Source organism: Scaptodrosophila lebanonensis, unplaced genomic scaffold (genome assembly GCF_003285725.1).
Source record: "Scaptodrosophila lebanonensis strain 11010-0011.00,11010-0021.00 unplaced genomic scaffold, SlebRS2 tig00000165-arrow-arrow-pilon, whole genome shotgun sequence".
In the NCBI taxonomy this organism is placed as follows: Eukaryota; Metazoa; Arthropoda; class Insecta; order Diptera; family Drosophilidae; genus Scaptodrosophila; species Scaptodrosophila lebanonensis.
Genome location: NW_022060599.1, coordinates 502,386 through 519,853, shown reverse-complemented (window position 1 = coordinate 519,853; position 17,468 = coordinate 502,386). Strand labels below are relative to the sequence as shown.

General features: G+C 35.6%; 1 protein-coding gene across 1 annotated transcript in view; it reads right to left on the bottom strand.

Moving 5' to 3' along the window:
• The window catches only part of LOC115629815 (ras-related protein Rap-2b), a 33,160-nt gene that overhangs the window by 5,376 nt on the left and 10,316 nt on the right, over positions 1–17,468 (bottom strand). The window contains exon 3 of the mRNA XM_030526383.1: positions 10,367–10,564. Coding sequence (XP_030382243.1) covers positions 10,367–10,564 — 198 coding nt within the window. The remainder of the gene's footprint in view (positions 1–10,366; positions 10,565–17,468) is intronic.

The following is a 17,468-nucleotide window of genomic DNA, read 5'->3' as shown; positions in this document are numbered from 1 at the left end:
GTGCCGCTCCGAACCAGTTCGAAAAGATTTATGAATTTATGATAACTTGTTCTGAAGCGTCTGAGATTTAACTATGATTTCTCAAACGAAACTTAAACTAAATAATAGAGGGTAAGGCTTTCATTTTGATTTTCAAATAAGCAGCAAATAATATCGTTTGCTTTAAAAGCGATCCATCGATTTCTGAAATTCATAAACACCCATCTGAGTCAAGATAAAAGCTCAGCTTAACCATAAATAGGTAGTCTAATAATACCGAAAATATTCTTGAAATTACTAAATTAACGAGCAACGAGAAAAACACTATAAATTATTTACAGATTTTACAAAATAACAGTACTCATATATTTTCGTAATATGACAATAAAAACTACAAATTTATAGTATTTGTATAATCTGACTTGAATATATAAAATAATATGATAATGGTAAGATCATATTAAAGCTAGGCTATGTTTTAGTGAGCTCGTTTTATTAATTGATACCTTAAGTGATAGAACTGCTAAGTCTGAGGTTTATAGATCCTTGCTGAGCTTACAATGATGCTCTGGTCCCGGTATAATCGCCAGATAGAGTTTGTTATATATTTGGGAACCCCTAATGAAAGATGTATGGAGACTATATATTTTAAAAATTGTCTTTAGTGGCAGGCTCTCTGCAGCCCCCTCCTTTTCCGCTTCAAACTTACAATCTATGGTTATATAATAGGCATAGCCTATAGTCGTTCTACCCCCCGGAAACCGGGCACCGTTAGCTTACATTATACTCTTATTAGATTTCAATCCAATTCTTCATACAGATAGTCTCTATGAGGGCTGTTAAGAGTCCAATATATATATGTATATGTACTCGTATAGTAAGTTTCATATAAATGGGAAGTTTTGATAGTCCTAGCTTTATAAATCAAAAGATGAGTAATGTACTAACTTTCTGTTAATCTTTAGATCTAAGATCCAAGACTGCTGTTATCTAAAAAAAAGAAGGAATACCAATCAATTGGTGTTGACGGAATAAAGTCTATTTCGATCACTAAAAAGCTACAAAAAAATAATATAGTTTGTAATTTATTTTCAATGTTCATAAACAAACTCGCTTATACATTATTGATGAACGAAAGTAATCAGTCAAGTTATGTCATCATCATCTGATAACAATGAAGCTTTTGCGAATTGAAAAAAACGAGTGCAAAGCTTAAAGAATTTTGCGAAATTTGAAGGAGGATTTATAACAGCTGTAATAAAAAATGTTTCAATGTTTATAGTAGTTTATTTCAATTAATAAAAACAATGAGTTGAACAAACAAGAAGCTCGTGAACATTTGGAACTGGTGCTGGCTGGTGTTGTGGATTTGGAGCGCACATCGCTAGTTGGGGACTACATATTGTACTTATTAGTATGAAGGCTACTTGCTGCTTCAGCAAGTTCGAAGATTCCGTTTGTGCCTGACAATCGACCAGGACTTTATTATTCCTTATCAGCATAAAAACGTGCATAGACGTCTAAATTGAGGCCGTAAGAGCGCAAAAATATAAAAAAAGAATGAAGCAAGTATAAGAAAAAAATAGAAATAAAGTGAGAATAAATAATAGTCGTTGGGTTCGTGAGGGTAAGTGAGAATGTATTGAAAAAGAAGGACTAAGAAACTGCTGAGTTGGAGTGTGTGTATGTATGTGTGTGTATGTACAAGTATGTGTGTGTGTGTGTGGCAAACAAAGGCAACAAACGAGAGTTGTCCCCTCTTATCAGGCCCCAACCACCCTTCTTTGGGGCAACGCTCGTTCGCTCGTTCGTTCACTGCAACTTAATTCTTCCAAATGAAAGAACTCGAAGAGCAGCAGCCAAAAAAAAAGAAAGAAAAAGAAAAAACCGACAGCAAATGAAGAAAAATCCGAAGTGAGACGCAAAAAAAGTGCGTGCCAGACAACTGGTAACCGCTTTATTTGAGTGGCAGGGGGCGCTGATAAAGATTGTTGCTTCTGCTGTAGTTGCTCTTGTTGTTCTTATTGTTGTTGTTGTTGCTGCTGCTGCTGCCCAGCAGCTGGCGACGTTTTCGCTCGCTTTAAGCTGCCCCCATGGCCCTAAAATGGCTAAAACTGTGGCACAGTGAACGACCAAATTACCAGGCAAAGTGTTTTGTGCGTGCTTCACATACATACACACAAACGCTACACTGAGGGAAATCAAGTGCCAACTTTCTTGAGACAGATGCTAAAAAAAGAAAATTAAAGTAATGAGTGCATATTGCGAATGAATTGTTGTTTATAATCTGTTTCAATACGGAGGCAACTGGGCTCAGCTATAGCCTCCACAAATCGACAATACGATATAATTTCAATTGTAACAAATTTCTGTATAAGATTTTAAAAAAAATAGCGTCTTTTAACATGAAAAAAAGAACAAGATTGGGACCAGAAACAACACATTTAAAAAATCCCAGTAGCTGTCAAAGTGTCCTCAATTCCATCAGCAATGCCAAGCAGTCCAAGCGAATTTCGACTTCAAATGGAATCGAAAATGCGGGAAAGAGTGAAACCATAACCCCTTTTTGGATGACAGAAATGGCGAGCAAAGCAATCAACAAACCGACTGACTATCTATTATTTAAGAAGTTTACATTTTTCTTCATCAACTAAGCACACCCTGAAGTTTTGTTTCGGCTTTCATCTCTTTTCGTTTTAAGTGTATAAATAAAAACCAAAATCGACAACTACAAAGGCAACAAAAAAGTTAATTTCACTTCGTTAAACAGAATAAGTAAAAAAAACGCATAAATAAATAAATAAATAAATACAACAGCAAGAAAAAAAAACTAAATGAAGCGACAATGTGGCGGGCTGGGTGCGCAAAATTTGCATTTTTATTATATTAGAGCTCGGTTAAAGTCAATACACCAAAACGACAGACACCTACAGCCAGCACTGTGTGTGTGTGTGTGTGTGTGTGTGTCTGGGTGGGTGTATGGGTGTTTAAAACTATAGCAATTGATGGCAACAAACAATGACAGCCAAGTGTTTTGGTGTTAGTGTGTGTGTGTTGTTTTTGGGAGCAAAAAGGTAAAAGTGCAATATCAAGTATACGCCAAGTAAGCCACTTCTTGTGCCAAGTCAACACAAAATACAAAACAAAATTGAAATGAGCAGAAAAAGAGGGATGATTTAGCATTGGCCAGAGTCAACATAAGAAAGTTATTGGCTTTAAGAACTTGTATCTATTCTAAATAAGTTATTTACACGCCTTCTTGCCAAACAAATAGAAAGGAATCATAAAGCTTAAGTCACTTTTGCAGAACAAGAATAAAGTAGTAGTAAGTACTTTTCACCTTAAATTAACATTATAACTTAACTTTATATTAAATTTAAAGGAGTGATTAAAAGGGCAAGCAAGGGACCAAAAAAAGGAACCGAAAAACAAAAAATTCCAATCATTTAATTAAACAAACAAACGAAGAATTCTTAAATTTCGATATAGCCCTGACCAAATAATTATATGATTATGATTATAATTTTGTAATCCGAGTTTAATGGCAATTTTGTTTATTCCTAATATCATTATATTTTGAACAAAAAGCCTAACTCGGAAATTATATTTAAATTACAATAATTCTGTATGGGATCAAAGATTTTGGAGATAGCTGAAACAACAGACTTCTCGTAAGGGAAGAGAAATTTCGCTTGGGAGTAAGTGGAAAAAAATATTATTATAATTTAGGAGTAGAACCCGAAAAAGACTGCGCAATGCATAGGCAGATGAGCATATATTAAAGAGGAAAAGAAACTAAATTCTTGTTCGTTAAGACGACCCAAAAGGAAAGAAGAATCGACACTTCCGACAATCAATTTGTAGAGGAACACAAGTCCAAGGACAGTCCTCCGATCAGCCACCGAAGAAAGATTTATGAGCAGAAGTCTGCTAGAATAGGTTGGAATTCCACTTTCAGCGACAAAAAGTAAAATGAAGGCATTTGTTTTGTTTAGCTTAGTGGTACAGGTGTAATTAAATGAACGCCCAGAAGATATGTTATCACAGAAGGAGGATATATAATTAAAAGTACTTCAAGATCTTCGACTGTAAGTATAACCTGCATGAAGTTCATCCTGTAGACGAATAAAGTAAAGAGGTAATGAGGTGCCAAGATAAGTATGTACATACTTTAAATGGTAGCCTAATTAAGCATTTAAATGATACCTTTCGAATGAAAATATTACTTCCGCTATAAAAAAAAGTATTTAAATAAAGTGTCGAGTTAATTGCCAGACCTCTCTTATCCCGCTTATCTGTAATTATTTCCGGAGAAAGGTACAAATGCAGCCACCATGATAAAATGGTATTAAATTTTCTGTTTCTATTTATATGCAAGACCGTAAATAAATCCATTATGATAGATGTTAATTAAAGAAATTCAAAAGTAAATGTACAACTTTTAGATGCCAACAAATTTAATGGCAAATAAATAAGTTAAAAGGCCCACACACACACACACACACGCACATCTAAAGCTGTTACCAAGACGAAGAAAAAAGAAGCTAAGTCGACTTTTTCACTCGAGAGAGCTTTTCACCTTCACTTGCTTGCTGTTAATTAATAACCATTGTTTTGCGTTATGTTTGCTGATTACTTTCCCTGACTTTGAGCCTTTCTTTGTGTCCCTTCAGTAGTAATTTATGTTTCCCTCTTCTTGCAACATACACATAATCTCACTGTCCGCGGTGCGGACTTAAGCGGAGCGAGAGAAAAAACAAAACGCAGCAAACAACAACATCAACGATGTGTTGTGGCTAATGGTGCAACTATTGCCGGGCAACGCTTTCTGATGCTTTTTGCATAATTAGCATTTATGCCATTAAAAAAAAAGAAAAAAGAAAACGGTTCCGTGACGTTTCCCCAGGGAGCGGCAGCTAAAAGTATGCTAAAAAGCCATAAGCAGATGCCTTCTGATGGTAGATGGATGGCAGTGGAAATACAAGGACTTAAAGAATTCTTTAAGCTGATGCGCAATGGGACACCAACTGTTCACGGTCGATACATAAATACTATATGTATGAGAAAAATGAGTTAAAAATATTATAAATATAGTAGACTTTAAAAAATATCTTGTAAATATTTGCTGCTCTTAATACAAATTTTATATTAATTTGTTTATATTAGAGGATATTTAATGGCACTTTTGGCAAAATGAGTTAAAAATATTATAAATAGACTTTAAAAAATATCTTGTAAATATTTGCTGCTCTTAATACAAATTTGATATTAATTTGTTTATATTAGAGGATATTTAATGGCACTTTTGGCAAAATGAGTTAAAAATATTATAAATAGACTTTAAAAAATATCTTGTAAATATTTGCTGCTCTTAATACAAATTTTATATTAATTTGTTTATATTAGAGGAAATTTAATGGCACTTTTGGCAAAATGAGTTAAAAATATTATAAATAGACTTTAAAAAATATCTTGTAAATATTTGCTGCTCTTAATACAAATTTTATATTAATTTGTTTATATTAGAGGATATTTAATGGCACTTTTGGCAAAATGAGTTAAAAATATTATAAATAGACTTTAAAAAATATCTTGTAAATATTTGCTGCTCTTAATACACATTTTATATTAATTTGTTTATATTAGAGGAAATTTAATGGCACTTTCTCAAACACTTTAGCAAAGCCAGCAGTCCTTAGTATATGTATTAGCAGTGTCTGAGGAACTTCAGCTTAAATGTAAACAGTTTAAATACCTTAGCTTATGACGTGTTCAAATTTTGATTTTAATCTATGCTCAAGCTTAGTATAATGTTTTTAAAAACTAATGATCAAAAAAACTGGAGGTGGATGAATTTCCAGCGTCATTTCTAATGTTTTTGTTGGCCAATAAATGGCTATATATTTTTAACAATTTTATATATATGTAAGTCAATAACAGTTCCGAGTAAGAAATACCAGTTAGGTTCCATTACAAATCAAAAACACGTCGCATGTTCTTATCCATATTTTACTGCTTTTTACGAAACTAATTGTATTGAAATTTAATCAGTTTGCGAATCAAATTATACGGGAAATCTGTAATACATTTCTTCTGGCACAAAAATGAATTCAAAGCTCTCCACTTGAAAATATTTAACGAGGCAGTTGTTCTAGCTAGCACGATTTGCCTCAGTACTTTCGTTAATGCAGAGCAAAAATGCAGTCATATGTTGGATTTATTATTAATAATTTTAATTAATATGAAACATTAAACATAAAAAGAACTTTAATAAAGCACCCTTTATTATACTTATGGTCGCTGCTGCTGCATTATGAATATTTAATATACATACTTACATATGTATGTATGTGTGTGTGTATGTATGTGCACATACACAAGTTAAAGTTGAGCTGCAACACTATAGTGTTCACGAATAAACGCACACACACACACACGCAAGTATTCTATACAGATTGGTATTCAATATATGTACATACATACTTGTATGTACATTTTTAGCTCCTTTTGCCTTGTTGCTAGCTTTTGCCAATCGCAGCTTATTGTGCGCTGCTTTCTTTACATTCTATTATTATTCTGCATTTTCTTTCTTATCCGACGTCACAGTTTTACATTTTGCTTCATATGACCATAACTGTGCATTATCGTAACAAACACAAAATTATTGTATTCATGACTTCAAATGACACGGGAATTGGCGTCGATTCAAAAAAAAAAAAAAAAAAAAAAAAAAAAAAAAAAAAAAAACGAAATAAACTAAGGGCACATGAATTGGCTTACATGCGAATGTTAATGGTTGTTGTCATAACTGAAAAGATAGCTAAAAGAAAATGACAAAACACAAATACGGTTTTAGGATGCCAACGAAAAATATTAGTGGCTCAATAAATAATATTTATGTACATATGTATGTATATTTATTAAATATAAGCAAAATATGCCAAATGCACCAAATTTGAAGAGCTCTATATACATATACATACATAAAGGTGTATGCATGTATGTATGTACAGACGTATGCTGTAAAAAAATGCAAATAATTCTTTACTTCTTCACTTATTGGCAGCCCTAACTCCTTGTAAAAATCAATTTGAAAGAAGACGCAAAATAAATGCGCACCTTTTCATCGAATATAAAGCAAAATAGCAATAACCATATAACGGAATCTTTCCACCGCTTTTACTCTCTTCACATGCTCGCTCCTCTCGTGCTCCCCTTGCTAATGCTCTCTTTAATACAGAAAAGTAGCTGCATATCAATAACACAACAACAACAGAAGCAATTTGAGAGTGTGCTAATATGATGGCGAGAAGTGTATGCATGCTATACATACGTTTGATCGTATGTATGTATGTTTAATTTCGTGTTTTCGATTTCGATAGAAACGCTCTATTGTCGAGAATGTACAAATGTCAATGTAAGCGATAAATATGTATGTTTTGATATTAAATCGCGTGGCTCTTTTGACACACATGCATAACATATACATACATATGTATGTACATATTTATGTATGTGAGTAGGTGTAAAGCGCAATATTTTGTAAAATATGAAAGTCTATAACGAAAAGTGTTAAATGTTGTCAAGTTATGGCAGATCTGCCATGCCTGTCTGCCGGAGAGGTCTCGCAAGTGAAGATATAAAAGCGAACGGCTTAGTATTTCCTTTGGTCCTTTAATAAATTTAATTTAATTAATTTGCTTATTTATATAAACATGGTAAAAATTACAAATGATCAACCAACAATTTCATGTGAGAAAATGTGCATGAAACGAAATACGTATGGCAGGCGCGTGAGCGGATTTACAGTTATGTTTTTTGATGCCTTGCCTTCACTTTTACATTCTTAGAGAGAGCATTCTGCTTGCAGCTGCAATGCAAGGCTTAGTTTTTTTCGACCTGTTGAACGCGTCGCGTCGTTTGTGTTTGGAGTTGCCGAAAACTCGGAGAAAATGCTTAATTAATAGTTTAAATATTAGAAAAATTATGTAAAAGTATACATATGTACATATTAAGTTGTGGGTGAAGTGTGCAAAATATTAGTTTATTAATGCGAAAATGCCGCGATATTAATGTACTGCGTACATACATACATACATAATTATGTGTGTATTCGTGATTTCAAATAAATTGCGCAGTGCCTCAATTTTTGTTTTCATTTTTTTAAGTGTTTGTAAATGTGATTTAAATAAGTAAAGGTGTTCCATTTGAAAATAATTCTTAATTAAAGCGATCGAAATTAATCTGCATGTCAATGTAAGTACGCAGCGATTTATATTCATTATTTTTTTCATGTATGCATGTATGTACATATGTATATATGTATGTACATACTTGTATGTTCAAGTATGAATAGGTCTCACTCAGTGGCCTTTATATTAGCACTGCTAACAGAGACAGCACTTAAGAAAGAAAAAAACTCAATTTACAGAACTTGCCGAATATGTATAACAGATTGCTAACTTGCCTACATTTGTGTGTTGAGTCTTTTGCCGAATGTGTTGTATAACAGATTGCTAACTTGCCTACATTTGTGTGTTGAGTCTGTTGTATGAAGTCATACCAACAACCTGGAGTTTGGGTGGTCGAGCGCCCCCACTTGTTGCAAAGGACCAAGAGAGCGCAGGTAGATCAATTAGAAAAGCAGAGAGTGTACGAATTCTCTTAAAAACTGTAAGGTAATAAAGTAACCATGGCAGACACAATTATACACACATACATAAATATGTAGATCGTTTATCCGTATGCAAATGATTGCACGTGTGTGAATTCGTGATTACAATTTTTAATTAATATCGAAAAGTTAACTGATGTTTTCATATGTATGTATATGTGGGTAAGTTTTCAAAAATATTTCGCAGTTGGATTTGGTCTTTCACTTTTGTGCACAATTTTTCTATACAAATGGTTTGCAAATTGAAAAAGGATTGCGAATTTGTGGAGTCTCATGTTGAATTGAGGTTCCGTTAAATAAAAAGTGCCTACATTTATTTTAATGTCTTTGTATAGGGTGTTAAAAATTAAAGCGATAAAAATCCAGAAGGCGTTCACATTCTTTTTTTTTTTTGTTTTCTGTTCTGTCACAGACAAATTTTTGCATTCGTGGCGTCCGCCTGGCCCCAAAAAGTTCTGCGAGCGATTGTCGCGATGGCGTCGTCGGCTACGCTTGACAAATTGTATATAATTGTTGTGGGTGGCTTGCAAACAAGGGCAAGAGCGACGCCCGAAAACAAAAACCAATTTGCATTTCTATGCCCAAGCATTATCTGCTGTAAATATATACTAAATATACTTGTTTATGTATGGGAATGTACATAGTACTTCTTTAGAAATATACGTATCTACATACATACATACATACTATATAGGAGTATGCGTACTCTTTTAAGCACTTTCCAAATAACAATTTAACCAGCTACATGGTTCTTTGGCTTCGTTGTTCGAGCTGTTGGAGCTTTACACAGTTGTTGTTTTTGTTATCAGCCGACCAACTTTGGGGCCACCAGCGACGCGGCACCAATTAAAATTTATGTAAATGAATTAAACCAACAGCTGACTACGGCCAGCAATAGCAACAACAGCAACTACAGTAATGACAAAAAGTCAACTTTATCCGCACAATAACAACAACAACCTAGACTGAATCCGAAAAGCCGCGGTGTTGACCGTAATTGCGCAGCTCTTCATACACCCCCTCTTCTGTCAATCACATACACCCTGCCCAAAAGTAAAAGCCGATAGTAGCCTAAAATAAATCTCAAAGTGAATTTCAAAATTTTAAATACGCTGACGGCATGTTGCTGGCTATGTTGCTGACAATAGTAGACCCTAAACTGATTTATAAAGTGCACATGCGATGAAGCACTATACCTATAATATAGTTGATTTACTTAACAGCGCTATTTGCCTAATTTTGCATTTTGGCTGATCAATAGTTGAAATAGATTCCTGAAGGCAGTGCAAAGCTGTAGATTGCAGTCAAAATTCAATGGCGAAACAACGTTGTAATCCTGGAAGTAATTCAATTTTCTTAAAGATTACTCGAAAACACACTTAACCCAGTAGCTCTTTAAATTTCGCTTTCAAATTGTGCAATTGCATTCTTTTAGAGGCTATTTATATTATTGGCTCAATGGTTTTCTAATATTCAATTCAATTTCTTTCTGAACTGGGTACAGGGCTACCTAAGTCCTACATATACATTGCATTTGCACTTTATTCCATTGGAATATTATTGGTTTTTAAATGTTATATGCGTCTATTAAAAATTGCGCTATACCCTATCGAACTTTCAGGACCTTACAATATATATATTTAATTTTAATTGAATATTGAAGATTGTAATATCGAGAGAATTAAGCAGTAGCTTGCTTGCATTTAAACTCACCTCTCGCAAGTCGCCATCCTCGGCTAACAGATCAATTTTATTGCCCACCACCACAATGGGAACGGCTGTAGTTGATTTGGTTTCGTGGATTTGATCGCGTATGGCGCGCACCTCCTCGAAGGTGCCCGCATCGGTGACATCATAGACAAGGATGAAGGCGTCCGCCGATGATATGGAGAGTGCGCGCATTGCCGGGAACTGTCAGAGTCGATTCCATCATGATGATGATTTGCCAGGGCATGTGCAGAGAGAAAGAAAGTACGGAAAAATTTTGTAAGTGAAAAGTGTTGAACAAGTGGCGTAAATTACAAGAAAATTTTGATTCACATTTGCATATTATTATTGTATTTGAACACACACACACACTCAGGCACATCAAACAGGATGTATGCACACATTTCTAATAATGATGATAATAATGTAAATTTTGTCAAGCGGCATCGCTTCGAAGGCAACAAGTGACATTTCAAAAGTCAGTCGCTCCTTTCCTCAAGTGTCGTCGCGCAATGGGCTGCTAAATTGAATTTCTCCGCGGGTACAATAGACAGGACGAACGGCGACGACGGCATCGATGGGGGCATTAGGGGATCGGATGGGTGGCGCCACATTGTGCGTCAGTTGAAAATTTGATTTTTCTTTCATTTAAATGCCAACGTGTGACGTTTTCCTTGTGCTGTAAGCTTAAGTCGAGGCAATTGTGTTTTTTATTTTATTTTTTTGTTAGCCTTCTTTTTTGTGTGTTTAGAAGTTTCTGCTTCAAGCGACAGTTGGCCAAGATTGGCCAAGTTGTTGCAAAGTACAAGCGAAGCAGTTTCAAAGCAATTCCAAAAAACGTTTCTCTAACACTAATGTTGATAAATGGTAAGTCAATATTTTCTAAACTTTGTTTCAATACTTTTAAAAAAGGTTTAATTTTAGTTTCATTTTATTTTTGGCTGTTATTTTTTAATTTTGGAATATGAATATGTGCGAATGTAGGTAACGCACAAAGGGAACACATTACTTGTAGATTACTATGATAAGAAGAGTCGATATAGAGGTGTCTGTTTCTCAGCCTGTCGGTATAAATCTCTGAAGTAAAAGAGCTAGAATAACCAGAGAGCATAGAGAGTTGACCTATTCACACATAAGCTAATTCTCCAATTTGGGTAAACTGTTCAAAAAAAAAAAAAAAATTATAGTACCGGAGGAGGAAACACACTTGTTCTTTATAGGCCCAAGGAGAGCTTCGGTACCACGTTTGGCTCTATACCTTTCGAGAACTTTGCGTTCATACAGACAGACAGGTGGACGGAAATGCCTTTTTCGCGTCAGGGATGCTTCCTTCTACTTTGCACAGTTCATTGTATTGGTTCATTTATATTAGAATTATTGTTATTATTAGTATTGCGTGATTTATTGCTTTAACTATTTTTAATATTATTATTATTATAGGTAATTCATATTAATTCTGCTGTACAAACATATACTATTAGTTGTCATTGAAAGCAAAACTTCGCCAACGCACAAACGATTTGTATGTAGAACTCAGTACAAGCTCAGTTATAATCACACATACACACACGCACATTCAACTTAAAAGTTGCTCATGGACCTGCCACACACACATATTACATAACATTCACAAAAGGGTAGGCTGTTCTGGGACAGCTTTGGTGCCATTTATTCGACATTTGCCGACCTCGTTCCGAAAGGCTGAAGCGAATACGAAATGTGAAATGTGTTCTAAATCTTTTATTTAGTGCGAGTAGCAATGGACAAAAGTTTTATTGACAAAAGTTGCCGTTATGTGCACGATTTTATAGCTGTAGTCGCATTATAGTATGCATGATATAGTGTCTGAATTAGTTGTTAACTTAAAGTTAGTGGAAAGGGTCAGAGGAATCGTCTAGCTCCGTGTCGACATTTTTGCTACTGGTCGATAAACTGGACTGGGAAGTCTGGGAGCCTGGGAAAGTTGGGGTTAATGGACTTGTGGCTGTCGCACTTATCGGATCCGTTTTGAACGTTTTGCGCCACTCCAACCATTTGGCCACGTCCGGCTCTTCGCTGTTACCATTCTTCTCGAGCTGCACGTAATGGGCCTCACGGAGAATTTTAAAGGCGTGTTTATCGTAGTATGGCTGCTTTGTGACCGGATCGAAATAACGTGCTGGTAGGCCGGTAATGGGACAAATTCTATTGCGTCTGTTTGGAACAGACTGATGCCGATGTGGAAATATTGTTGATAGCACCGTGTTGTTGTAGTCGTTCTGGATCGTGACATAAGTGCGTGCGCACTTGCCGGTAGACTCAGACGGATTATCTGAGTCTGTGGAGAAGTCGGGCATTGTCAGTGAGTGATAGCGTATGGTGGGAACAGAAGGAGCGTGTTTGATTGGACACTTCTTCTTCTTCTTCTTCAGTTCAACATTTTCCAATCTTTGAAGAGATATGGTGTTCGCCTCTTCCGTTATTTTGGCCTCCTTCAGCAGTTCCTCTTGCGTGGGAATGTATTCTTTTAGACATACTCTCCTCTTTTTGCCGCTCCTTTCATCCTTTCTCTCTTGGTAGAGCATTTTGCTGAGTTTGGTTTGAAAGGATGTTGATTCGCGTTTGGATCGCGTAATCGGGTACATGATAACGTCTTCTTCCACTTTGGCTTCTTTTCTCTCTCTTTTCATAGCCGTTTCAATTTGTCGGCTAGCAGTTGGTCTTGTTTCTTTGTATGCTTTGGTGTGGACACCAATGCGTCTGCGTTTCTTTTCGGGTTCTTGCTCTTGGTCGGAGATGGGCTCATCGTTTTCATCTATGCTGAAATCGGAGTCCACAACATCCTCCTCCTCTTCGTTTTTTTGCACATATTCATTGTCTTCGTCTTCATCATCGAAACCGCCGTAGGACGTTTGGTAGAATTCATCCTTTTCCCCTTCTTCCAACAGCTTGGCCATGTTGATGCCAGCATTTTGGCGTCTGGAACGCGAGGCAGCCATTTAATTCAAATGATGTGCCAATTAAATTGTAAATTATACCGTCGTTAACAATTGTGTGCTGAATAAAAAAGCAAAAAAAAGGCACAGGTTGGTTGTACGAGAAAGCCACAAATGTCGAATCATTAGCTACCTGGCGCGCAACAGAATGATTCCACTGAGACCAACTAAAGCAGCAGCTCATTCAAAACACAATTAAACAAATTTCAACAATAAAAAGTCATGAGCAAACACAGAATGGCAAATGCAATGAATTTTGAAACAAGCTCACACGCCAACCTTGGGGAAAATTGACACAAATTTCAAAGCATTGCAGTTTTGAGAATTTCCAAAATTCTAGAAGCTGCAAGCAGGATATATACCTAATTCTGTTTTTACATGGTATTTTTTAACACGGTTCTTATTTAACACGGTTTGAAAATTAAAAATTCTACATAAGTTTGCTCGACTTTATTCCATTTAGCATGATTTATTTTGCATATGATCATATTTTGCATATTTTTTAGGAACCAATCTACCGCGTAACAACATAATTAGGTGTACATGTGTTAACAATTTTTCCCCTAAATTTAATACTGTATTAAATATATTTATTTAAATTGATAAATTATACCAGATAAAGAAGTGTGTCGGTCTGTTTATAATGCTTTCTTTCCATAAAAGTAGTGGGTTCTTTTTAAAGTCTAATTAAAAAAAAGCTCTCTTTTTAAATGTATATTATTGTTTTCTTCGAAAGAACAAATATCCCAATAATTGCCCTTAACTCAGTTTTCCAAGACATTGGTGACGGTTTCTGGCTCGATTTCATGAGGCGCTGGCTCGATATTCCTGCTTGATTTATCTAATCTAAATTTATATTTTTATAGGTATATTTTAATAATCATCACTTTTCTTGCATTGGCAACAATTTGCTTGATGGCTAAAAAATGGTTGTGGGTGTTTACAATACGGATGGATACATATTTTGTTTCATAATAGTTTCACTTTTCAGCCTGAGACTCTTTTAGCCACAAGCTTGTGTGCATCCCTGGCAAATGTAATAAACACACTCTCCAGCACACACCTGAGTAAACTGTTGCAATATGGTCGCTGGTAACTATAACAATGGCTGTGCCTCGTTCTGGGAGTGACGGTGCTTGCTGCCCCACTTGCTGCTGCTGTTGCTTTGCCTAAAATCATACGCCTTGTTGTGTATCGCCTTTAAATTGAAAATGCACACACACACCCACACACACACATATAGGGACACATCCCACAACAGTCGCAAACAGTTGCATAATAATCCTTTTTGCTTGCACACATATACATACATATTGCATACCACTAGTACATACATACATACATACATACATACATACATACACACCAGCAAAGAGTTAATAAAAAGCAGCCATTGAAAGTATCCAGCGCAAAATAAAAGACCTGTTCCCTCCCGCCCGTACCGCAAATGAAAACCAAAATGAAAATGAAAATGAAAAAAGTAGGCGAATGAGTAGCGCAAAAAAATGCACACACCCGAAACAATAGCAAGTGTCGTGCAGTTCAAAATACACGAGACGACGACGATGGTGCACTAGGGGAAAGGGGGCTCAGATGATGGGGCATCACCGGATGCGGCCTGAACGCACTCCCACATGCCCTGCACACGTTCACAAGCGTTGAGCATCGACTGTATTTAGTGTAACAGTATTTTGGCACATCTATACACCATTCAGGGACATGATAGTCCAGTTTGCAAAAAAGTATAGAGTACTTGTAGTATAAGAAAATTATATGTGGTTTACATTTTTTTTGAGACAAAACTAGCGGGTATATTTCATCAGATTTAGCCGAATGTCGGCCTTCAAATTTAAGTCACGACGCGTTCTTAGTGGAGTTTAAAATTTTTTAATTAATTACGACCGAAATGTCTTCTTTACAAACATATAGCATTTAATCTAAGCGAACAGCCTATTCTTCTATCAAATTAACTTTGGGCATATGAATAAGGAACAAAATCTATTCAAAAGTAAGCTTACAATGAGATTAACATTCTTAAATGCAGCATTGAAGACTTCTCTTAGGTACAGATAAAGTACTTTAAGATCTATATTATCGGTATATTATTTAAGCATTATTTGTAGAAATTAAAAAGAGCATTAAAAATTTGGGCAGCAAAATTTATTCATTAAATAAAAGTTGCTTTGGGAATAATAAAAAATTCTCCGATTACATAAACAAACAAACACACGGCATCGAAACATTCAATTAATTACAAAATAGATTTCAAATATATTAACGGAACTTGGAAAATATATATGCTAAATAAAAAAATAATAGGAATGTTTGTCTTTCTTGGACTTTACTTAAATATGAATGTATATTTAAATTTGTATTAGATGGATAAGTTTAGCATCTTTTAACTACTTTAATGTTTTATCAATGCAAATTTTAAGTATGCAGATTGTCGTCAAAAATAATCGCGCTACGTATACTAGAAAGTGGTGTTGGTAAACATGCTTTATATTCCAAAAGTTCATTCGATAGAATCTTCTTTATAAATTCAAAAATTCTGAAAACACTTCGATCATTTCCTCATATGCTTATTAACAATCTTTTTGGTTGACTAAAAAACTTTAAATTAAATGTAATAGAGGAAATTTTAGAAGGAAGTAAGACAAGACACAAGATAGTACATCTCTTCTCAATATCTAATACGCGTTGAAGACATGAGCCCAATTAAATTTCCTAATTTTTATTCTAACCTGAGATATATTCCACTACACAGTTATGCAGTTTTCTTAAAGCATTTCTGAATCGCAAAATTAAGATTGAGCAGCTGAACATCATCTGTGTATTTAGACTTTTATCTCATTTTTGCGGTGCTGTCGGGTCACCAATCGATAAACTTATTAATGCAAATGTGTGCACATTACATATCCAACAGATGATGCACAGATGATGAACTGATGAGGGTTGCGGTAGATTTTCGTTGGATTTATGCTGATCACGAGCAACTAATCCGATTGCCACTTGAGCATTGAGATGCAGACTCATCAATGGCAGTAGCGTATCGTGAGGTAACGAATGATTATGCCAGATGGACTCTGACCGAACGACTGACTGGCTGCCTGACTGACTGCCTGCTTGACTGAGCTGCTTTGCTGCCTTGACTGAGTAGTCTGGGAACAAAAGGCGCAGTGGTTGTTATTATGGCTGCTATACTGTTTACTGTTTGTTTTTGTTGCACTCGCTATTGTTATTATTGTGTATTATTATTATTGTTTTGTATATAACACGATGAAGATGGCGGCAGCCCACGATTGACCTATTTCTATCCAGAAAGACTGGGTGGGCGGAGGTGTTAGACGCTGCTAGATGGCCCAAGTTGCATGCTGCTGGCTTGGCTTCGCACCACGACATCGGGCACATATGTGTCGCACTCAAGCTACTGCGTCTGTATTGCGGCCATGTGGTTTTCTCATGCCAAACCAAGCACCGCCGCAACGATGACAGCCACAGGCCCCTGCGTAAGCTCTGTGTGCATGTGCAAGTGTGTGTGTGTGTGAGCGGGTGTGTGAGTGTGTGAGTGTGTGATTACGAGTGTGTGTTTATGCGCTTGCGTCGACGTTATGCTTGATTTCTCAATGGATTTCAAATTGTTGCCACTTGCCATGCTGATTGTGACTTTTGTTTTCGATTTTGTAAAGTGTCCACGAGAGCCGAGTGTCGCGCTGCCAATTGCAATATGAATATTTGGCAACCACTGTTTCTACCAGTCCAATTAAATACCCTACATTGATATTTTCAAAAAGAAACACAAGATAGGTGTGGGGGCAGATGAAGAACGCTATAGCAGAGATATTTCAAAACTAAAATAAATATGATCTGTTTGGAGCTCAGAAGAATTCTTAGGAATGCAGACAAACAGACATAAGTAATCTGGCATCTTTATACCTCTTCTAAATAAATATGACGGGAATAAGTAATTATTTGGTTAGGCTGTGATTTTCATATTTTCAAAGCAAATATTGCATATGAATATTTGGATCAAGATATGTAAGCGACACGTATTAAATGCTGATAGTCTCTCGAAAATGTAACTCTTACTGGAAGACGAGCATAGATTTTTGTATATCTTACCTTTAAGTTAA